The sequence below is a fragment of the Microcaecilia unicolor genome, chromosome 5 (genome assembly GCF_901765095.1).
Source record: "Microcaecilia unicolor chromosome 5, aMicUni1.1, whole genome shotgun sequence".
NCBI lineage: Eukaryota > Metazoa > Chordata > Amphibia > Gymnophiona > Siphonopidae > Microcaecilia > Microcaecilia unicolor.
Genome location: NC_044035.1, coordinates 200,790,413 through 200,815,959, shown reverse-complemented (window position 1 = coordinate 200,815,959; position 25,547 = coordinate 200,790,413). Strand labels below are relative to the sequence as shown.

At 46.6% G+C, this 25,547-nt stretch overlaps 1 protein-coding gene across 3 annotated transcripts in view; it reads right to left on the bottom strand.

Moving 5' to 3' along the window:
* The window catches only part of AMFR (autocrine motility factor receptor), a 501,372-nt gene that overhangs the window by 277,347 nt on the left and 198,478 nt on the right, over window positions 1-25,547 (bottom strand). For all 3 annotated transcript variants that reach the window (XM_030203707.1, XM_030203708.1, XM_030203706.1), the window contains one exon: window positions 24,093-24,226. In XM_030203707.1, coding sequence (XP_030059567.1) covers window positions 24,093-24,226 — 134 coding nt within the window. The remainder of the gene's footprint in view (window positions 1-24,092; window positions 24,227-25,547) is intronic.

Below are 25,547 nucleotides of genomic sequence, written 5' to 3'. Positions count from 1 at the left end.
AAATGGAAAGGAAGCCCTGGCAATGGAGTTAAGAGAACAGATAGAGAGCAGCAGAATCAGAGACTGGGACCAATATGGATAGAAAAACAAAGTCACCAGACAACAAAGGTTGAAAAAATCATTTTATTTTCATTTTAGTGTTTGAAATATGTCCAATTTTTGCACTGGGTATACTGGAGCTGTAAGAGCTTACAGAAATTATTTATAATGAAAAAAATCATGTTATTTTTTTTCTTCTATACTAGTATAATATTTTCAATGATGTCTGTTTATATGCGCCATGGCTGGTATAAGGGGTGTGGCTATCATAGGGGTGGAGCCATATGTGGTGGCCCCGCCCATAATTAGTACCAGCACCTTTTTGATTAAAATGTACTTTCTATACGACTCTGCTTGTGAAGTAGGATACGTATGTTTTCATCTCACTTTGGCACTCTGGTTTTGAAACATAATGTATTGAGGCAATGATACTGTATTTTACTTTTAACTACCTTTCTAACCTACACAACTTCGTGCCCTTTTGACTATCTTGCCACATTAATGCTACAGCTATATCACAAAATATACATACAGATTTCTATGTGTCACAACCTATTGTGTACGTATTCTAGCCAGTGTATTTTAATACAATCCTCTGACAGACTGTCTTCAATACAGATATACTTTAAATTACCTATTCATGGACAGGACACGTGACGCGATGAGCGGGAGAAGACGCTAAGTGCGCAGCTCCTGCCTTCCCTTAGATTCTTTATCAAAAATTCGTCCTAAAAATTGGATACAACACCCCACAAACGAAGGTAAAAGAAGAGTGCTTAAAAGGAGAAAAGTTTAATACCACTTTGGAGGAGAATGACATCTAAGATTACCAGAAAAGACAGAGAAAAGACCCGGCCGCCCGACGACAAGATGGCGGCTCCGGCGAGCCCGGGGACATCAGCGGTGGGATCCGCGTGGGCAGCCGAGATTGTTGGGGAAGTTACTCAGGCATTGGAAGCCATACTGGAGAAAAAACTGGGAGCGCTGGATAACAAATTGGAACAACTACATAACAGCGTAACGCAAATACAATTGGACATGGCACAATATCAACAAGGGGGCAAGTGATACGGAAGATCGTTGTGGACAAGGTGGAAACAGAAGTAAGTCGCTTACAAAAGCTAATAGCTACTTACACCGATAAAATCGAAGACCTCGAAATAGATCGAGGCGTAACAATCTTCGCCTCGTGGGGCTTGCTGAAGATCTAGGAGAACGAGACCTGGCCAAATACCTTGAGACATGGCTTACCAAAGAACTACAACTACCGACTGCGTTGGGCCCGCTGCGAATTGAAAGAGCGCATCGGCTGGGCCTTAAGCAGGGAGCAGAAGGGCGGCCCAGGGTAGTTATATGTCGCATACTTAATTTTGCCCACAAGGTAGCCATTTTGCAGGCGATGAGAGGCGGAAAAGATCTACACAGTGGCAATAGGAAAGTATTATGTTTTCAAGATTACTCTGCCGCGGTAGCGGCGCAACGAAAGAAATTTTCCCCAGTGTGCTCGGAGCTGATACAGCGAAAAGTTAGATTTGCACTGATGTATCCAGCGAAACTGCGAGTAACCCACCAAACGGGAAATAAAATATTTACCACAGCAGAGGAGGCGAAAGAGTTCCTAGATCAACTGGAAGGAGAAAACTGAAGCGCTACTAAGCTCACATGAAGAATATATGAAACTGGAAGAGATAAATAACCAAAGCACTAATTGGGGGCACTAAGCTCAAGAAATCTCAACAGAAAGACAATAATAATTAATAGTACTATCACCCTGAAGTTGAGACTGTGTTAACCAACATAGCAGAACAGATATGGGTGTAAACAGTGGAAAACATCTGCAGAAAGAATAAAACACAGAATTCAACTAAGAACTGGGTCCCAATGGATGACTCTACATTATAAGGGAAGCTGAGCTTACAAAAAATGATACAGTAAGACTGAACTGAAATACAGACTGAGCAATTTTGAAGAGGACCAGTGAAACCCATCTAAACTTACTAACTTAACCATAACAAATATCTTGATTCAATCTGACAGCAGTTAATACAGAGATGAAGAAAGGTATGATGAACAAATTTGTCAAGCTGTACTGTTGCTACCATTAAACTGAGCGCAGAATCTTGGATTCAAGATAAGTATAACTATTGTGGAAATAAAAAGAAGCAACTTTAAAGAGAGCTATAAAGAGGATGTTGGGGCTTAGTTGGAAGGACCCACAACATGTACGTGGGACTATAATTGACACAGAGGACAATGTTATAACTATAGAAGCCCTGGATTACAAATGAAGTTGTCTTATGGCAAGAACGGGATATAGATGATGAAACACTGATCTGGACGGTGGGAACCACATAGGTTTATGAGGATGATCATCATAGACTTACTGAACTAACCTAATAGTAGATAATACAAGGATGAAGAGAAGAATGTTGAGTAATTATAAAACACTGCATTGATATTTATGTTAAGTTGCACTGTATGGTTAAAGTTTAAAATGTGTTAGTAATCGATAGAGGGGTCAAAAACATGTAAAAGATTCATCAGCGAGCTAATATATAGAGGGAAACAGTAGGACGAATATACTGCATACAAATGAGAACAGGGGGGAAAAAAAGGGAAAGGCGTCGAAGGTGACCTAATTCCAATAGGAATAGAAGGGGATAGAAGGGGGGGAGAGGGGATTCACAGGGGAAGGGAAGAGATAGGGGAGGGGAGGAGGGAGGGAGGGTACAGGAGACATTACCAGACAACACAAGTGATACCTGAAAAGAAAGATAGACTATGCGCCCGATTATTTGAACAGGGGGGGGGGGGGGGGGGCTGGAGGCTGGGCTGGCTCCTCTCGGACACCAAAATCATGTAAATATGGAGATGGAGGGCCAAAGCAGATACACTAATTAAGGTTATTACATGGAATGTTGGGGGCATCCCTTCGCCCATAAAAAGATCAAAAATCTTAAGACACCTCCAAAGGCTTAGGGCTGACATAGCCTTTTTACAAGAGACACATTTAACTGCAGAAGAACATGCTAAATTGAATAAATGGTGGGTGGGGGAATGTATGTCAACAGCAGCGGTGGGGAGAAAAAGGGGAGTAGCAATTCTAATTAGAAAAGGAATAACAAACCACATTCATAAGATAATCCAGGATCCTGAGGGACGATATGTGTTAGCTATTGTCACAATTAATAGACAAAAACTCTTACTGGGCAGTATATACGCCCCAAATGTCCTAGATCTTAAATTCTACAAAAAACTAGTGGCAAAAATAGCATGTTTAGAATCAATACCAATAATACTGGGAGGAGATTTTAATATGACCTGGGATCTACAAGTGGACCGTTCGCACCCTCCGGCAACAATTCACCGAACACAAACTAGAGGACTACCTGAACTATGCACCACACTAGATCTCATAGATATATGGAGGACGTTGCATCCTGGGATCAGAGAATATACACATATGTCAAGAGCTCATGGTACCTCTTCCAGGATTGACTACCTATTAACATCAAGCACATTATTTCCCACAATTAGAGACGCTGATATAGGACCGTGCGTTATCTCGGATCATGCGACGGTACATATGAATTGGATGGGGGGAGGGGAAGAAGAGAAATTTCGGGGGTGGACGTTCCCAACGTATCTAGTAAATAATGTGAGATTTTGAGAACATTTACAAACGAAATGGGCAGAGTATAAACATTTTAATGAAGACACAGTACCAACTTCAACTAGTTTTTGGGAAGCCGCAAAGGTGGTCTTGCGGGGAGAAACTATCAGTTTTACTACCCAATACAAGCGTGCAAGAGATAGTGAAATTCTGAGATTGGAGAAACAATTGAGAGAAGTGAATAGACACTATGGCTTAAATCCTTGCCCTCGGCTTCGACAGGAGATATTAGAAATACAGGCGGCTTATAACTCCTTACTACATGATAGGGAAGTGAAATCCCAAACATATTATAGATTCCAATTGTATAAATTTGGGAACAAGGGAGGGAAACTTCTGGCAAGAGTTATTGCCCCTAGATACGCTTCCAGAAATATCACTAGTATAAAAACACAAGAGGGAAATTTGATACATTCCAATAAAGGAATTAGACAGGAATTTAAAACATATTATCAACACCTATATACAGTGGTGGAAATAAGTATTTGATCCCTTGCTGATTTTGTAAGTTTGCCCACTGACAAAGACATGAGCAGCCCATAATTGAAGGGTAGGTTATTGGTAACAGTGAGAGATAGCACATCACAAATTAAATCCGGAAAATCACATTGTGGAAAGTATATGAATTTATTTGCATTCTGCAGAGGGAAATAAGTATTTAATCCCTCTGGCAAACAAGACCTAATACTTGGTGGCAAAACCCTTGTTGGCAAGCACAGCGGTCAGACGTCTTCTGTAGTTGATGATGAGGTTTGCACACATGTCAGGAGGAATTTTGGTCCACTCCTCTTTGCAGATCATCTCTAAATCATTAAGAGTTCTGGGCTGTCGCTTGGCAACTCGCAGCTTCAGCTCCCTCCATAAGTTTTCAATGGGATTAAGGTCTGGTGACTGGCTAGGCCACTCCATGACCCTAATGTGCTTCTTCCTGAGCCACTCCTTTGTTGCCTTGGCTGTATGTTTTGGGTCATTGTCGTGCTGGAAGACCCAGCCACGACCCATTTTTAAGGCCCTGGCGGAGGGAAGGAGGTTGTCACTCAGAATTGTACGGTACATGGCCCCATCCATTCTCCCATTGATGCGGTGAAGTAGTCCTGTGCCCTTAGCAGAGAAACACCCCCAAAACATAACATTTCCACCTCCATGCTTGACAGTGGGGACGGTGTTCTTTGGGTCATAGGCAGCATTTCTCTTCCTCCAAACACGGCGAGTTGAGTTCATGCCAAAGAGCTCAATTTTTGTCTCATCTGACCACAGCACCTTCTTTCAATCACTCTCGGCATCATCCAGGTGTTCACTGGCAAACTTCAGACGGGCCGTCACATGTGCCTTCCGGAGCAGGGGGACCTTGCGGGCACTGCAGGATTGCAATCCGTTATGTCGTAATGTGTTACCAATGGTTTTCGTGGTGACAGTGGTCCCAGCTGCCTTGAGATCATTGACAAGTTCCCCCCTTGTAGTTGTAGGCTGATTTCTAACCTTCCTCATGATCAAGGATACCCCACGAGGTGAGATTTTGCGTGGAGCCCCAGATCTTTGTCGATTGACAGTCATTTTGTACTTCTTCCATTTTCTTACTATGGCACCAACAGTTGTCTCCTTCTCGCCCAGCGTCTTACTGATGGTTTTGTAGCCCATTCCAGCCTTGTGCAGGTGTATGATCTTGTCCCTGACATCCTTAGACAGCTCCTTGCTCTTGGCCATTTTGTAGAGGTTAGAGTCTGACTGATTCACTGAGTCTGTGGACAGGTGTCTTTCATACAGGTGACCATTGCCGACAGCTGTCTGTCATGCAGGTAACGAGTTGATTTGGAGCATCTACCTGGTCTGTAGGGGCCAGATCTCTTACTGGTTGGTGGGGGATCAAATACTTATTTCCCTCTGCAGAATGCAAATAAATTCATATACTTTCCACAATGTGATTTTCCGGATTTAATTTGTGATGTGCTAACTCTCACTGTTACCAATAACCTACCCTTCAATTATGGGCTGCTCATGTCTTTGTCAGTGGGCAAACTTACAAAATCAGCAAGGGATCAAATACTTATTTCCACCACTGTAGCTCTACAGAACAAGAAGGGCTATCAGGCACGCAATATCTTCAAAACCTTACGATCCCACAGATAAATGAACATGACCGCAATCTACTGAACGCGGAGATTAGTGAGGATGAGATCACATGGGCTATAGGACATAGCAAGATGGGTAAAGCGCCAGGTCCCGATGGATACAAAGCAGAATTTTATAAATTAATGGGGGAGTCGATTGTACCTACATTAACTAAAGTGTTTAAAGAATGGATATCAAATGGTACATTTCCTGAACATTTAAATCTAGCGCGTATAATTGTGTTTCCAAAGCCTAGTCGAGATGAGCAACTGGTAACATCGTATCGCCCTATATCGCTTATTAACCATGAAGCCAAACTATTCGCAAAAATTTTAGCAAATAGACTAGGCCGTGTTCTACCAAAAATAATCCATGAAGCTCAAGTTGGTTTTGTGCAGGGTAGGTCGGTGGCTAAGAATCTCAGACGAATTTTGACATCATTGGAATATTTAGAGCACACTAATGAACAAGCTTTAATGATTAGTTTTGACGCTGAAAAGGCGTTCGATAAAGTGGAATGGTCTTTCTTATATGAGGTGATGGAGGGATATGGTATAAAAGGAGAGTTTGTACAGGCGATTATATATGCAGACCCTCTAGCGCAGGTAATGGTCAATGGGAACTTATCTGAGGTAATTCATATAGGCAGGGGAACGAGACAAGGCTGCCCGCTATCGCCCTTACTATTTGCACTATATTTAGACCCTCTAATTAGGGATATTCAAGAATGCCCAGCAGTGCCTGGAGTGGACATACAACATCAGCAGTTCAAAATGGCTGCATTTGCAGATGATTTGCTAATTATTTTAAAGAACCCAAAAGAAGCGCTGGGTAATGTATTAGAGATTTTTAGGGAGTTTGGAGACTACTCGGGATTCACGTTAAACCTTGACAAATCAGAGGCCTTAGCTATAAATACAGATGCCCATAGCCTGTGGCCCATAGATTTCCCTTTAAAGCGGGCAACTAAATCTTTTAAATATTTAGGGATTCTATTACCGGTAAATACAAGAGATTTATATGATTTAAATGTTAGCAAACTCAAAGAGCAGACCATGCACCAGTTAAATTCTTGGCAAAACCTTACGATATCCTTGACAGGGAGGATATGTTTAATGAGGATGGTGATAATGCCGCGGTGGCTGTATGTTTTACAGGTTCTACCACTAAAACTCAAGCAGACTGACATAAAATACTTTTATAAAATTCTGAGAAAATTCTGTTGGGCTGGGAAAAGGGCCAAACTTCAATTGAAATTCTTGCTAGGAGGGTGGAGACAAGGGGGAATGGGGATTCCAAATATTAAATACTACAATATAGCTTGCTTGCTAAGACAGGTTAGAGATTGGGTAATGAATACATCGGATCATACACCACTTGAGTATGAGATAGTATACTTCGCCCCATATAATTATCTAGCGTTATTACATACCCAGAATAAGATACTCCCCCATAGATTTAAACATAGTGTTTTGCTCCAGCCTACCAGGGAAGCGTGGAGATTTATAGGGAAACTTCTGGGGGGAGACCCCTTTAATACAGAGTTATTAACTATTAGGGGCAACCCGATGTTTGTACCGGGGATAGAGAATCCAACTTTTGTCACGTGGGAAAGAAACGGCATAGCAATTATGCAGGATGTGTTGGGGGGTGATGGGCATATCAAAGCAGTAACACAAATGCAAACTAATGCACAATGGAGGGATCATTTTGCGCATAGCCAACTCACGCACTATGTGCGCACACTAAATACAGATGAGATTAAGAAACACTTAGGTGAGAAAATTAGAAAATTCTTCGAAGAAATAGCTGAGGAGGTGCCATCAATCTCCAGTATACATCTGAAATTGTGGGGACTGATGCCTGAGAGAGAGTTTAGTCAACTCCGTCAAAATGGGAAATAGATATAGGCAGAGCATTGACAGGTTGGAATATTGTAAAACAAATACAGGATATACCCAGAATAGTAGGAGGGGCTAACCTTAGGGAATGTGCGTTTCGCATATTGCATAGGGCTTATTTTACCCAGACACAACTATACAAATCAGGGGGCATCCATACTGCTACCTGCCTGAAATGTCAGAGGGCAGATAATACGCTATATCATGCGATATGGGCATGCCCTGCAATAAAAAAATACTGGAGACACATAGCTGTATTTCTATCTACAACTGTCAATTGTGATATTGCATTGAACCCTCTATGTCTAGTACTAGATAAACATGACGCCTTTCCCAGGCTAAACAAAGATAAAATGATGCTATGCCGTAAAACATGTCTCATTGCCAAGAAATGCATAATGCAGCACTGGACCTCTGCACACCCTCCGACTTTCTGGCATTGGCGGAACCAGGTGCACCAATTGCTCACTTGGGAAGCGAGAGAGGCAAAAGGGACATACAAACGTAAAGAGCGCTTTCTAAAAATCTGGGGGTGTTATCTGGATGGGATGACTCACAGAGGGAGAAGTCGAATTCTTAATAATCTGTAATATTTTTTTTTTTGGGTGTCAATTGTGATAACAGAAGATTCAATTATAGGTAAATAGGGGGGGAGGGGGATATTATGATCAAGATGTGATATTGGTTATAATATATAGCCGAAACTGGAGGATAAAGCGAATGCTACATACCTGTAGAAGGTATTCTCCGAGGACAGCAGGCTGATTGTTCTCACTGATGGGTTGACGTCCTCGGCAGCCCCCTCCATCGGAAAGTTTACTAGCAAAGGCCTTTGCTAGTCCTCGCGCGCCCATGCGCACTGCGCATGCGCAGCCGTCTTCCCGCCCGAAACCGGCTCGAGCCGGCCAGTCCAGTATGTAGCAAGACAATACACTCCAAGGGAAGACTCAACTCCAAAGGGGAGGCGGGCGGGTTGGTGAGAACAATCAGCCTGCTGTCCTCGGAGAATACCTTCTACAGGTATGTAGCATTCGCTTTCTCCGAGGACAAGCAGGCTGCTTGTTCTCACTGATGGGGTATCCCTAGCCCCCAGGCTCACTCAAAACAACAACCATGGTCAATTGGGCCTCGCAACGGCGAGGACATAACTGAGATTGACCTAAAAAATTTACCAACTAACTGAGAGTGTAGCCTGGAACAGAACAAACAGGGCCCTCGGGGGGTGGAGTTGGATCCTAAAGCCCAAACAGGTTCTGAAGAACTGACTGCCCGAACCGACTGTCGCGTCGGGTATCCTGCTGCAGGCAGTAATGAGATGTGAATGTGTGGACAGATGACCACGTCGCAGCTTTGCAAATTTCTTCAATGGAGGCTGACTTCAAGTGGGCTACCGACGCAGCCATGGCTCTAACATTATGAGCCATGACATGACCCTCAAGAGCCAGCCCCGCCTGGGCGTAAGTGAAGGAAATGCAATCTGCTAGCCAATTGGATATGGTGCGTTTCCCTACAGCCACTCCCCTCCTATTGGGGTCAAAAGAAACAAACAATTGGGCGGACTGTCTGTGGGGCTGTGTCCGCTCCAGATAGAAGGCCAATGCTCTCTTGCAGTCCAATGTGTGCAGCTGACGTTCAGCAGGGCAGGAATGAGGACGGGGAAAAAATGTTGGCAAGACAATTGACTGGTTCAGATGGAACTCCGACACGACCTTTGGCAGAAACTTAGGGTGAGTGCGGAGGACTACTCTGTTGTGATGAAATTTGGTGTAAGGAGCCTGGGCTACCAGGGCCTGAAGCTCACTGACTCTACGAGCCGAAGTAACTGCCACCAAGAAAATGACCTTCCAGGTCAAGTACTTCGGATGGCAGGAATTCAGTGGCTCAAAAGGAGGTTTCATCAGCTGGGTGAGAACGACATTGAGATCCCATGACACTGTAGGAGGCTTGACAGGGGGCTTTGACAAAAGCAAACCTCTCATGAAGCGAACAACTAAAGGCTGTCCTGAGATCGGCTTACCTTCCACTTGGTAATGGTATGCACTGATTGCACTAAGGTGAACCCTTACGGAGTTGGTCTTAAGACCAGACTCAGACAAGTGCAGAAGGTATTCAAGCAGGGTCTGTGTAGGACAAGAGCGAGGATCTAGGGCCTTGCTGTCACACCAGACGGCAAACCTCCTCCAATGAAAGAAGTAACTTCTCTTAGTGGAGTCTTTCCTGGAAGCAAGCAAGATGCGGGAGACACCCTCTGACAGACCCAAAGAGGCAAAGTCTACGCCCTCAACATCCAGGCCGTGAGAGCCAGAGACTGGAGGTTGGGATGCAGAAGAGCCCCTTCGTCCTGCGTGATGAGGGTCGGAAAACACTCCAATCTCCACGGTTCTTCAGAGGATAACTCCAGAAGAAGAGGGAACCAGATCTGACGCGGCCAAAAAGGAGCAATCAGAATCATGGTGCCTCGGTCTTGCTTGAGTTTCAACAAAGTCTTCCCCACCAGAGGGATGGGAGGATAAGCATACAGCAGGCCCTCCCCCCAATCCAGGAGGAAGGCATCCGATGCCAGTCTGCCGTGGGCCTGAAGCCTGGAACAGAACTGAGGGACTTTGTGGTTCACTCGAGATGCGAAGAGATCTACCAAGGGGGTGCCCCACACCTGGAAGATCTGTCGTACCACACGGGAATTGAGCGACCACTCGTGAGGTTGCATAATCCTGCTCAACCTGTCGGCCAGACTGTTGTTTACGCCTGCCAGATATGTGGCTTGGAGCACCATGCCGTGTCGGCGAGCCCAGAGCCACATGCTGACGGCTTCCTGACACAGGGGGCGAGATCCGGTGCCCCCCTGCTTGTTGACATAGTACATGGCAACCTGGTTGTCTGTCTGAATTTGGATAATTTGGTGGGACAGCCAATCTCTGAAAGCCTTCAGAGCGTTCCAGATCGCTCGTAACTCCAGAAGATTGATCTGCAGATCGCGTTCCTGGAGGAACCAGCTTCCTTGGGTGTGAAGCCCATCGACATGAGCTCCCCATCCCAGGAGGGACGCATCCGTGGTCAGCACTTTTTGTGGCTGAGGAATTTGGAAGGGACGTCCCAGAGTCAAATTGGAGCAAATCGTCCACCAATCCAGGGATTTGAGAAAACTCGTGGACAGGTGGATCACGTCCTCTAGACCCCCAGCGGCCTGATACCACTGGGAGGCTAGGGTCCATTGAGCAGATCTCATGTGAAGGCGGGCCATGGGAGTCACATGAACTGTGGAGGCCATGTGGCCCAGCAATCTCAACATCTGCCGAGCCGTGATCTGCTGGGACGCTCGCACCCGCGAGACGAGGGACAACAAGTTGTTGGCTCTCGTCTCTGGGAGATAGGCGCGAGCCGTCCGAGAATCCAGCAGAGCTCCTATGAATTCGAGTTTCTGCATTGGAAGAAGATGGGACTTTGGATAATTTATCACAAACCCCAGTAGCTCCAGTAGGCGAATAGTCATCTGCATGGACTGCAGGGCTCCTGCCTCGGATGTGTTCTTCACCAGCCAATCGTCGAGATATGGGAACACGTGCACCCCCAGCCTGCGAAGTGCCGCTGCTACCACAGCTAGGCACTTTGTGAACACCCTGGGCGCAGAGGCGAGCCCAAAGGGTAGCACACAGTACTGGAAGTGGCGTGTGCCCAACTGAAATCGCAGATACTGTCTGTGAGCTGGCAGTATCGGGATGTGAGTGTAGGCATCCTTCAAGCCCAGCGAGCATAGCCAATCGTTTTGCTGAATCATGGGGAGAAGGGTGCCCAGGGAAAGCATCCTGAACTTTTCTTTTACGAGATATTTGTTCAGGGCCCTTAGGTCTAGGATGGGACGCATCCCCCCTGTTTTCTTTTCCACAAGGAAGGACCTGGAATAGAATCCCAGCCCTTCTTGCCCGGATGGCACGGGCTCGACCGCATTGGCGCTGAGAAGGGCGGAGAGTTCCTCTGCAAGTACCTGCTTGTGCTGGAAGCTGTAAGACTGAGCTCCCGGTGGACAATTTGGAGGTTTTGATGCCAAATTGAGGGTGTATCCTTGCCGGACTAATTGCAGAACCCACTGATCGGAGGTTATGAGAGGCCACCTTTGGTGAAAAGCTTTCAACCTCCCCCCGACCGGCAGGTCGCCCGGCACTGACACTTGGATGTCGGCTATGCTCTGCTGGAGCCAGTCAAAAGCTCGCCCCTTGCTTTTGCTGGGGAGCCGCGGGGCCTTGCTGAGGCGCGCGCTGCTGACGAGAGCGAGCGCGCTGGGGCTTAGCCTGGGCCGCAGGCTGTCGGGAAGGAGGATTGTACCTACGCTTACCAGAAGCATAGGGAGCAGTCTTCCTTCCCCCGAAAAATCTTCTACCTGTAGAGGTAGAGGCTGAAGGCTGCCGGCGGGCGAATTTGTCGAATGCGGTGTCCCGCTGGTGGAGAGACTCTACCACCTGTTCGACTTTTTCACCAAAAATGTTGTCCGCACGGCAAGGCGAGTCCGCAATCCGCTGCTGGAGTCTATTCTCCAGGTCGGCGGCACGCAGCCATGAGAGCCTGCGCATCACCACACCTTGAGCAGCGGCCCTGGACGCAACATCAAAAGTGTCATAGACTCCTCTGGCCAGGAATTTTCTGCACGCCTTCAGCTGCCTGACCACCTCCTGAAAAGGCTTGGCTTGCTCAGGGGGAAGAGCATCAACCAAGCCCGCCAACTGCCGCACATTGTTCCGCATGTGGATGCTCGTGTAGAGCTGGTAAGACTGGATCTTGGACACGAGCATAGAGGAATGGTAGGCCTTCCTCCCAAAGGAGTCTAAGGTTCTAGCGTCCTTGCCCGGGGGCGCCGAAGCATGTTCCCTAGAACTCTTAGCCTTCTTTAGGGCCAGATCCACAACTCCAGAGTCGTGAGGCAACTGGGTGCGCATCAGCTCTGGGTCCCCATGGATCCGGTACTGGGACTCGATCTTCTTGGGGATGTGGGGATTAGTTAAAGGTTTTGTCCAGTTCGCAAGCAATGTCTTCTTTAGGACATGGTGCAAGGGAACAGTGGACGCTTCCTTAGGTGGAGAAGGATAGTCCAGGAGCTCAAACATTTCAGCCCTGGCTCGTCCTCCACAACCACCGGGAAGGGGATGGCCGTAGACATCTCCCGGACAAAGGAAGCAAAAGACAGACTCTCGGGAGGAGAAAGCTGTCTCTCAGGAGAGGGAGTGGGATCAGAGGGAAGACCCTCAGACTCCTCGTCAGAGAAATATCTGGGATCTTCCTCTTCCTCCCACGAGGCCTCACCCTCGGTGTCAGACACAAGTTCACGAACCTGTGTCTGCAATCTCGCCCTGCTCGACTCGGTGGAACCCCGTCCACGGTGGGGGCGTCGAGAGGTAGACTCCCTCGCCCGCATCGGCGAAGCTCCCTCCGCCGACGTAGTCGGGGAGCCTTCCTGGGAGGTGGCCGCGGTCGGTACCGCACGCGGTACCGACGTCGGGGACCTCAACCTGGGCGATGGGCCAGCCGGCGCCACGCTCGACGGTACCGGAGGCGCAAGCACCGCCGGTACCGGAGGGGTAGGGCGCAACAGCTCTCCCAGAATCTCTGGGAGAACGGCCCGGAGGCTCTCGTTCAGAGTGGCTGCAGAAAAAGGCTGAGAGGTCGATGCAGGCGTCGACGTCAGAACCTGTTCCGGGCGAGGAGGCTGTTCCGGGCTGTCCACTCTGGAGCGCATCGACACCTCTTGAACAGAGGGTGAGCGGTCCTCTCGGTGCCGATGCCTGCTGGGTGCCGAATCCCTCGGCGACCCAGAGCTCCCGGTGCCGACACGGGGAGGGGACCGGTGTCGATGCTTCTTCGACTTCTTCCGAAGCATGTCACCGGAGCTCCCCGGCACCGACGAGGAGGACGTAGAATCCATCCGTCGCTTCCTCGGGGCCGAGACCGAAGAGGGTCGATCCCGGGGGGGCTGTACCGCAGGAGCCCTCAGGGTAGGAGGAGACCCACCCGAAGGCTCACCGCCACCAGCAGGGGAATGGACAGCCCTCACCTGCACTCCTGACGATGCACCTCCGTCCGACGACATCAGCAGACGAAGTCTCGGTACCACCGACGTCGATGCAGTCGCCCGATGCCTCGGCGCCGATGCAGAGGTCCGATGCCTCGATGCAGTCGATGGAGCGGCGGCCAAGGAAGATGGTCCGGACGCTGACGACGTCGATGCACTCGATGCCTCCGGTGCCGATGTCGACGAAGAGCCCGAGAACAAAACGTTCCACTGGGCTAATCTCGCTACCTGAGTCCGCCTTTGTAACAGGGAACACAGACTGCAGTTCTGAGGGCGGTGCTGGGCCCCTAGACACTGAAGACACGCAGAGTGCCTATCAGTGAGCGAGATTACCCGGGCGCACTGGGTGCACTTCTTGAAGCCGCTGGAAGGCTTCGATGTCATGGGCGGAAAAATCACGCCGGCGAAATCAAAAGCCGAAATGGCGAAAATTGAAGCACCAAAATTTAAGGGGAGAAAAAATCTCGACCGAGGCCAAACTAGGCCTACCCTGACAACGAAAGAAAACTTACGGGGCAAAAGCTGAGAAATTACGGGAAGGGCAGAAAACCCGAAAGGGTCTTCCGGAACACTTCCGGAGCGCTTCCCGAACTTTTTGTAACGAAAAAGAAGAAAAAACACGTCGAAAAGGACGCGCGAGGTCGACTCTCTGGGGCACGAACGGCGTAACACGACCGTACCGAGCGCGGACGAAAGAAGACTGGCCGGCTCGAGCCGGTTTCGGGCGGGAAGATGGCTGCGCATGCGCAGTGCGCATGGGCGCGCGAGGACTAGCAAAGGCCTTTGCTAGTAAACTTTCCGATGGAGGGGGCTGCCGAGGACGTCAACCCATCAGTGAGAACAAGCAGCCTGCTTGTCCTCGGAGAACAAATGAAAACACATAAGTCATCGGAGGTTGATACTATTACACTTTATTATGTAAATGATGTTAATTCCTTCTTTTGACAATAATATCACAATAATATATCAGCTTGTTGGAGGGGAGGAAGGGGGGGAAGGGTGGGAGGGGAGAAAGGGGAACATGGGGGGGGGGGGAAATTATTACAAACATGTTGTTGATGATATATTTAGATGACTGCGTTGTATATATACTCATTTTGGTGTTGTATAATGGTCTGTTATTTCGATAATACAATAATAAAAAAGTTGAAACATAAATTACCTATTCATAGTAACTGCTTTGAAAAGCTCTCCAAAGGGTCACTATGAGGAATCCTTCCTTTTTATCCTTATATATATATTTCTTTTACATTTTGTATACATCTGTAACCACCAATATTGCTCCTTTTCTTTTTTTTTCTGTCTTACAGTTAACCAATGGCGCGATCTAGCCATTTAAATAACTGACACTTAAGTGCGTTCATCTTTTGACTTCTAATTTCTCTTTTGGCTCATGCTAACATCAGCTATAAGTGTCCTCAAAATTGTGGCGAGTATAGTGTGTTATATCTCCTGTTCTCATATTTCACTTCATAATGCACATTTCAAGGCCCTTGTCTGTAAACTTAGATGTGTGTTTTTTCTGTTCTCCGTTTTCCTCATTAAGCATGGTCATGAATCCTTTGTATTAAAAGGAAATTATGTATATTTAATACTAGAGAACTAAATGTGATTTTTTAACATACTGTTAGCATTGTGTTCTATTGAGATCATGTTCTCTGACATATTCCCCATTTCTTCAGGGCTTTTTTCATGTATCACCAATTTTTCAATTGATGGGATTTAGCATGAACGCCTTTTCTCTTGAAGAGCATACTTCCGTTTACAGGTTATTACTTTATATGTTTTTATCTCTTTAATATACCCAGGATAACCATAATCTGCTCATGGTTGCATTTGGTTTTAAAATACCATTTACCTTTGCACAACCATCAAACATAAAGTTGGTAGTAATTCATTCGTAAAATTACTAGTATTTGCTGTTTGGTATCATGTGGGATATTTACATGACATTTTATTATTTGCATGTTGATTTTTTTCTAAGCACATTCCAGTTATAACCTTGTCCATATTCAATCATTAAGCACCATTTTTTTGTACCAAATGTTTTGCACCAAATGTTTTTTTGTATTTCATTTTATTTTAATTTTTAATATTATGTTTTGTATTATGGATTATATGTTTATAACAGTATTTATATGTTTTATAGACTCCTAAAGCAGGTGCTTTGGAACCAAAACATGGCAGCTGTGTTGAGTTTTTGGTGACTTTAAATAAAGATCGTTTGAACAAGCATCTCCCTTCCTTTTTTTCGGAAGAGCCAGCCTACCCTACTCTTTGGGCTCTTTTTGTTGACATTTGTGGGGATTGAGTGTTCCTCCACTTTGAGTGGCTTAAAAATACATGCCAATTATAACACATTCTGGGACATTCATCAAAGTACATATTTTAGAACTGCAATACAGGTATAGTACCGAAAATTTCCCATCAGCATTTTACACTTCTTTCAAGCAATACATAACCGTGGTAGACTTTTTGTTTGGACCTAGGATTTAAAAAGAGGACTTAGAGGCATTACACTCACTTCTCTAAGCATTCAAAACCACCTCCAGTTTGTAACTGAGTTTTTGATGACTCCTCCCCACTAAGTTCCCTGCAGATGTTCACATTTGTAAAATCTGCCAGGTACATGTATTGATTTTAAAAAAATATATACGCTTGTAAATACTGCTACACACACACACACACATGCAAACCTCCTAGTGATGTCAGGCACTTTTTTATTATTTATAAATCTGCTTTTCCGGTTGTATGTGGTATAAAAATACATACATATATTCACTGAGCCATTTCCAAAATGCTATCCCACCCAAATTCAAAACTATTTAACCAGCCAGGAATGGCTACTGGCTGGTTAAATAGTATTTCAACACCTAACTGCAGATATTTAGTAGAGATAACCAGTTGTCTCCCACTGAATATCCCAGTTAGCAGCTAGCCAGTTTGACGCAGATATTCAGTGCCAAACCGGCTATGTTGAGCAGTCAAAATAGGCCACTTAAATAGCAGGCCTATACGACAACTAAAATGTTAGCACTGAATATCGGCATAAAGCATTAACTTTTTAGCACCCAAAATAAACCTGGATATTCAATGCTGGTTGCCGGAAATGGCCTGGCACTCAATATCCGGCATTAATACCAGCAGTGGACAGCAAAAGCGCTGCCCGCTGCCAGATGAATATCAGGCCCTATTTTTTTTATTTTTTATTTGAACGAGTAGATCAGGACGGACATCAATTTTCAGATTCAAATGATCTGCATAACGTTATCCACATATCCTATCATTCAGAAAATAGTAAATCATACTAGAATCAAAACAGCAGAATCAGGAATGAGACCAATAAGAAAGCGAAGTTACTCACCTGCAGCAGGTATTCTCCGAGGACAGCAGGATTGTTATTCACAAATGGGTGACATCACTGAAGGAGCCCCTACATAGAGACACTTCCCAGTGTTCTACTTCAAGAAGGCTTTGGAAGTGATGCACTGGGTATGAGCATCCGAGATCCTAACTGCCATTGCTGCATAGGATCAGTCAGTCTAATATAATAGCTGAGAGACTGCAACTCCATGGGGAGGAGAGTGAAGGTGTGTCTTGCTGTCCTAGAAGAACACCTACTACAAGTGAGTAACTTCAAATTCCCCAAGCAGGATGATAGATTCACACAGATGTGAATCCCTAGCTACCAAACTGTCTGAAATTTAAAAAGGGGTAACTAAAACCTGCAACCGCAAGATGTAGCCAAAAGCCTGCAATGAGCAAGACATAACTTTGAACAAATGTTTTTTATTTTAAGACAGCCTGAAACAGAAGTATAATGGGCCAAGGGGGTGGGGGTGGAATTCAATTCTAGACCCCAAATAAATTCTGACCAAAATCAGCTGATTGTTCTCACATGTGGGTCATCGTCCGCAGCGGCCCAGGAACCGGGAACAAACTTTGCAAGCAAAATAAAAAAAACAAAGTCTTTCTGGAAAGTTCCGTCACGCAGGAAGCACAAACCGCGCACGCACAAACGACTTCCTGCCCGCCTTGCAAACGTGCCTTTTTAATCAAAAAGCATATAAACAAGCAACAACAACAACTCCAAAGGGGAGAAGGGCAGGTTTGTGAGAACAATCAGCCTGCTGTCCTCGGAGAATACCTGCTACAGGTAAGTATCTTCGCTTTCTCAGAGGACAAGCAGGCTGCTTGTTCTCACATGTGGGGTATCCCCAGCAACCAGGCTGACTCAAAACAATGAACATTGGTCAACTGGAACTCACAGACAGAGGGGCGGACCAGTTTCTCATAAGGACTTCCTTCAGTACTTTATGCAGAGAGACTGTCACAGCATCTTTAGGTGGAGAAGAATAATCCAGGACCTCAAGCATGTCAGACCTGGGCTCATCCTCAACCTCCACAGGGAAGGGAATAGCCATAGCCATTTCCCAAACAAAAAAGGAAAAAGACAGACTCTCTGGTGGAGATAGTCTTCTTTCCAGCGGAGGAGGTCAGAGGGAATCCCAAAGAACTCATCAGAAGAGAAGTACCTGGGATCTTCCTCTTCCTCCCACGAGTGCTCCTGCTCAGTGTCAGACACAACCTGTGTCAAGGTACTGTGGCACTGAACCTGCCTCGACACCGAGGAACCATGTCCTCGGTGGCAATGTTGAAAAGTCGACACCCGATCCGACTGTGGCGAAGCTCCCTCCACCGACGTCGAAGGGAAGTCGACCTGGGTGGCAGGTGGCACCGCAGTCGGAGACCTCACCACAGAAGAAGGGCCAGACACCTCTACAGCAGATGGCACAGAAGGCGCAAGCATCCCCGACACTGAAGCTGATTGTCGCAGTAAGCCTTCCAGAAGTTCTGGAAACAAGGCCCAGATACGCTCGTCAAGAGCCGCCATCAGAGAAGGTTGCGGGGCCAGTAGAACAGGCGGAGACAGAATCCGTGGAGGCTCAGAAACAGGTACCGGGCTGCCAAGAGACCAACGCATCGGCACCTCCTGTACCGAGGGGGAGTGGTCCTCTCGGCGCCAACGCTTCTCAGATGCCGACTCTTTCGACACCCTGGAGCTCCTGGTATCGTGCGTCGAAGGAGAACGATGACAGTGCTTCTTAGCCTTCGCTCGACGCCAGTCATCAAGACTCCTCGGTACCGAGGAAGACGTGGAATTCTCACGTCTTCTCGGGGCCAGGTCCGACGAAGGTCGGTCCCGGGGGGCCTGCATAACAGGAGGCCTCGAGACAGGTGGAGACCCACTCGACGCCTCACTGCTCCCTGCGCGAGTTGGTCTCTCAGCAGCCATTACCTCTCTCCTCGACGTCGATGCTCCTGTCGATGTCGACACTGCCGACCTCAGTACCGATGTCGAAGGACCGGACTGAGCCCCATAAAGCTTTTCTCGTTGGGCTTCTCGAGATGCTTGGGTCCGTTTCTTCATACGAAGACACAGACTACAAGTGGCTGGGCTATGGTTGTGCCCAAGGCACTGGATACACCAGGCGTAAGTATCTGTATCTGAGATGGCCCGGTTGCACAGAGTACAACGTTTGAAGCCGCTGGGTGTCTTTGATGACATGGAAGAAAAAACAGCTTTGGTGAAATCAAACAACACGATTGTGCCAAAAAAGAAAAAGCACAAAAAAAGGGGGAAAACCCGACCGCGCAGCCCAAAGGCTGGCCGCGTCGAAAAAGAAAGGAAAAGTGGAGGAAAAGATAAACTACGGGAAAAACTACTCTTTTTTTAATCTTAAAGATGAAAAGTTAAATTAGTCGTGAAGAGAAGTCTTCTTCCTGGGCCTGACGGAGCGGAGCGAAAACACTGCCGCACCTAACCGCTGAGAAAAAAAGAGCTAAAGAGGTACACTCACGCAGTGGGCAGGAAGTCATTCGCACATGCACGGTATGCGCTGCCTGCGTGACGGAACTCTCCCGAAAGACCTTTTTCATTTTGCTTGCAAAATTTATTCTCGGTTCCTGGGCCGCCGCAGACGACGACCCACATGTGAGAACAAGCAGCTTGCTTGTCCTCAGAGAACACCTAATTTCTCCTTCCACTGAATCCCACAGACCAATCCAGAGACTTGTGGAACGTACGTGTAGTCCTCAAATGGGGCGGACCTGGCGACATCTAGACATCAAAGCCCCAAAGGTAGCATCGGCCCTGGCTATGACATCCAGACAACAGTGTTTGCGAAAGTAAGAACCAAGGCCCACATCACCGCCCGACAAATGTCTGCAACCAAAACTGCCTGAGCCTCCGCCCAGGACACTGCCTGCACCCTCTGGTGGAATGAGGCGGCAATTTCCTGGCCAACAGATAAGCAGACACAACAGCTTCCTGCAGCCAACACGTAATAGTCACTTTAGACACCCAGAGTCTCTTCCGAGGACCCCCAAAGAGGACAAAAAGAAGATCTGAGCAATGGAAGTCATTGATAACCTACAAGTACCACAAGAGAACACAGCAAACATCCAAACATCAGATAGACAAAGCCCTCAAGGTAATCTTCCCACTGGAATGCAGGGAGTGAAATCAGCTGGCTCAACTGGCAACCAAAAGCCACCTTAGGAAGAAAGGACAGAATAGTCCAAAGCTGAACTCCAGCCTCAGTAAAGGAGAGAAAGGGGTCCCTGCACGACAGCACCTGCAACTCAGAAATCTACCTGGCGGAAACCATGGCCCCAAAAAGACCATCCCCAAAGTCAAATTCTTCAAGGAAAGCTGACCCAGGTGCTCAAAAGGCACCCCACAATACCATGTTAAGCTGCCACTCTGGATAAATTGGCCGAATGGGTGGAAGCAGATGGTGTTGGCTTGCAGAAAACACACCACAGTTGGTTGCGCCCCTAGGAACACACCTTGTACTCAGCCCCGAAAACAAGTCAAAGTGGCCACTTGAACCTCTAGGGAATTCAAAGTCAAACTGTCCTACAGACCCTCTTTCAGGAATGCCAGAAGGTCACGCACCAAGGCCACAGGTGAACCCAGAACCGTGCACCAGGCCTCAAAGGTCCTCCAACGCGAGCATACACTGCAGAAGTGGACTTCTTCTTGGCGGAAGTAATGCATTGTTCAAGGCCTCCATGGAACCCTTCTGTCGCAAGCCAAACCATAACACCACCTGTTTCAAGAGCCAAGCCGTAAGACCAACGGTGCAGCCAGAGCCATCTATGCACTGTCACGGCTGGCAACATCTTCTGCATCGAAGCGCAGAGGAGGTCCTTCTACAAGGTGGCCAAAGAAGCCAGCCCAATCTCCAGTGAGGGAGAGGACTATTCCAGGTCCTAGCCCGTTGTGGCCCCTTGCATCCAGCCCAAACAGGCTCGCTCAACATAAAAGCCACCAGAAGAGTGTGACTACCTCAAAAGACGACTCCAGCCAACTGTCCGGGACATCCAACTGCTTCTTGCTGGCCTCCCACTCATTCACCTCTCCCCTCGGTTCAAAACTCTGCTGCCCGTCTCATCTTCCGCCAGGGTCGCTTTACTCATACTACCCCTCTCCTCAAGACCCTTCACTGGCTCCCTATCCGTTTTCGCATCCTGTTCAAACTTCTTCTACTAACCTATAAATGTACTCACTCTGCTGCTCCCCAGTATCTCTCCACACTCGTCCTTCCCTACACCCCTTCCCGTGCACTCCGCTCCATGGATAAATCCTTCTTATCTGTTCCCTTCTCCACTACTGCCAACTCCAGACTTCGCGCCTTCTGTCTCGCTGCACCCTACGCCTGGAATAAACTTCCTGAGCCCCTACGTCTTGCCCCATCCTTGGCCACCTTTAAATCTAGACTGAAAGTCCACCTCTTTAACATTGCTTTTGACTCGTAACCACTTGTAACCACTCGCCTCCACCTACCCTCCTCTCTTCCTTCCCGTTCACATTAATTGATTTGATTTGCTTACTTTATTTATTTTTTGTCTATTAGATTGTAAGCTCTTTGAGCAGGGACTGTCTTTCTTCTATGTTTGTGCAGCGCTGCGTATGCCTTGTAGCGCTATAGAAATGCTAAATAGTAGTAGTAGTAGTAGTAGCCACCAGCAATGTGGTTCTTTTTTTTTTTTTAAACTGCAGCAATGAAGGAGTTCACATTCGGCAACCTCAGGGAGACCAGTTCCTCCGCAGGAAGGGGATATAGCCAGGCCGCAGCCCTGCCCAGAGCAGTGCAACGAGTGGAGACAAGACCCCACCTAGCCAAGAGGATATGGAAAGCTACTGGAGGATTCTGAACCCCCAACCACACGGGGAATGCAGACACCTCCGAAGCTGGTTACCCCAGACAAGACATTTTTTTTCTCCCCAGAACAATTATGCCACCAATGGGGTCATCCCCATCCTCAGGAGGCAACTTCCCGTTCTCCTGGGAAGCCTCCACTCCTTAGGGGATTCCAGCCACGCCCATCTGGACCCTGGGACCAACGGGAGCCCCCCCAGGGCCCCCCCCCAAAAAAAGAAGGCTGTCCCGGCTGTGGCCACTACAAGAGAAGTGCGGTGCACACAAGGAACCCAAACTCGGGAGAGAATCACTGCGGCCAGATGTGGCCTCCTCTGCTCGCGGTAAACTCTACTCTGGGAGGGGCACATGCTCTGGCGCCTCCAACATGGCGGCCGCTGAACCGCAGGAAAACACTAGTGCAGCAGAGCATGCCAAAACCCACCCTGCACCAAAACTTTTGGGCCTGTGCCCAACAGATACCAGGAAAGAAAACGGGGAAGCCCATGGACAAGATTTGCCACCCGCTGAAACTGCTCTCTGGTTCCCACATCGGGAGCAATGCATCACTAGCACAGCTGGAGCTACCAAGGCAGGACTTTTTTTTTTGTACTTACTCCACGCCTGCTGAAGAAAAACAGAGCCAAATGACGAAGGTGCTGTAAGAAGGGATTAATTAGACCAGACACTCTCTGGATCTCCCAAAAAAGAGCTCACATCGAGCCAGCCTCAAAGAAAAGGCAAATGCCTGGAAAACCAGAATGCCTTTTTTTTTTTTTTTTTTAACTGAGGCAAGAGATTTCCATAAACAAGATGCAGAGAATCACCATGAGGAGAGAGGAGGATAAGGGAAGGAACCTGGCGCCACCAGGAATATCCGAAAGCCCGCCTAAGGACTTTCAACCCCAGCGCTCAACTGACCACCAAAGGTCAGGAGCCAGCACCAATCCAGAGACCCACAGGGTATGTTTGCCCACCTGCTAGACAGAGAGAATACTGGAAGTCAGACTGTTGCATTGGGTGCTATATGGCAGAGCTCTGCTGTTCTACCTCCACCTGATAGTAAGGTGACATAACCCACAAATCTCTGGATTGATCTGTGGGATGTCATGGAAGCATGTTTTCAGAGGCTGTCATTTAGATTTCCACATTGCTTTTATTACTATATACACGCTTTTGACTTTGGTTTATGATTTCATTATTCACTTATTTATTGTATTTCTTTGCATTTATACGTTTTTTAAAATTTATATTAACATGTTTTTTTATGTATCTATTAATAGTTTTGTTCTGGGTGTTTTTTTTTTCTTTCTTTCTTGTTAACAGCCCCTGACGCAGCCCTTGTGAGGGCGAAACATGTTGGGCTTTTAAGTATTTATGTGGTGAATTTTGGACCTTTTCTATTATCATTAGTCTGCTGTTTTGCTGCTGACAGGTGTCGACTCCAACACCCCTCTGAGCCTCAGCCTCGATGACCACATGACAGGTAATGCATGGGTCTTTGGGCCATGGTTAGAAGATAGCCAAGGTAAAATCAGAATGACTTGATTTTGACAAAGAGAGCCCAGCCAGAGGGCTCAAGGCCTAACAGGGCCTAGTGAGCCACAGCAAAATAAAAGGAAACTTAAAAGTGCTGAAAAAAAACCTGTCCCTCAAAGGGAAGCAGGAGACTTGCCATGTGACTTACCCGACACAAGAGTGCCTGGAAGGCAAAACAAAAACAGTTTGACTCTAATATAAAATTTAAAAACTCTTGACACACTGAGGGGAGAGCTAAAGAATGACTTTAGTCTTTGAGGAAGACTAAAAAATGACTGGTCCCATGTGGTTATGGTGGGTGGGAACCTGCGCATACATGCATGGTGCATCCCTTCCAAAGGCTTCTTGAAGTGTCTCCACATAAGGGCTCCGTCAATGATGACACCCATCTGTGTGAATAATCATCCTGCTTATCCTCGGAGAAACAGAAGTAGACATGATCCACATTTCATTAGAAACTCATGTATAGTTTTAAGGTGAAACTTGACTTAGATTTTTTTTAAAACAGCCATTAAAATTTTTCCCTCTGCCTTGCAGTACCACCGTCATAAATCTCCAGTACATACCTAGCTTCCATATTTCCAACTACACGTAGGTAGTTTTTATGGCGACGTATTCTACGCTGAACCTCATGGAATAGGTAACGCAGCTGCATGAAAATCACCAGACTAGCCATGGATAACCAAATATTACCAAACAACTAAAGAGAATAGAAAAGAAAACCAGGAAAAAAAATAATTATATCAAACACTATATAAGAAAACAACATTTTATCATACCCTCAGGTATAAGAACACGGATGATAATGGACAGTGCTCTTTTATCCTAAATTACTTTTGTCCTGATTCAGGAATATCCTGGTATGCAGAGACCCAGAACACAGATCTGCCTGGTTCTATATGAGCATTAATAGGGGCAGAATTACTACAGTAGCACAGGACCTGAGATGATGACTAATTTCCATTGCCCATCCCTTTCAGGGTTGACCCTGACCTCATTTTTTCCCTTATCATTTAACTCCTCACTCGCACACTTGACAGAATGCTAAGGTGACAAGGAAATTCTCACTATCCCAAAGGCCTGTGGAACAGCATTTCCCAAAGGCACTCCCCTCTGATGTGTTCTACAGACATCAGGAACACCATAATAGTACCAGTTATGTATAACACAAGCATCATTCTCAACAGTGAAACCTCAGCCCCGCCAATTCCACAGAGACTAACACAAGCCTACAATACTATAGCACACACAACAGAGTCATCTCATGCTTTATGACATTCAATTGCTTTGAGTAGTTCCGTCTTTATTTCCAGAAAAATCAGTTGCTTCAACAGAACCACAGAAAGTAAGCACTCAACCCGCAACTGAAGCATACATTTGCATGTCCTTCTTGATTTAAAGTGGACATTTCCCCACTGATCCAGCAATTTTTCAGTATCAAATATATATACTTGGGGGGGATGATGTACATGTAGTTACTTGGCATGCTCCTAAAACAAGACATTAATATTGAATTTATATCTAATTATCTGTAAAGTAACAAAAATTCCTGATTACTTTACTTCCAATACAGATGAAGTACGTGGTGCACCAGCATTATTTACTTAAACAGATATGCACACCATATATAATGTAGCATTAGAAATACCATTTCTAAGTATTTTTTTTTAAAATCTAATTAACTGATACCCAAAGAGGTGTAGAGATATACCATATATACTCGACTACAAGTCGAGAAATTGGTGTTGAAAAATGCATGCAAAAAGACAGGTGTTACCAGTAGATAAGATAACCCCATAGCGCTAAGAAAATTAATCCCCCCCTTCACACCCATCAGTGCCAGCTGCAGTTTGGAATTCTCAATCCTCACCCCCACCATGTACCTTCAAATCTATCTTTTATACAACACCAGCACTGTAGCACTACACCTAGGCTTCCGAGGTCTGCTATGGAGTGCTCCTTCAGACCTGTCCTACCTGTGTGGAAACAGGAAGCAGAGTCAGAGGGGGTGGGACAAGTCA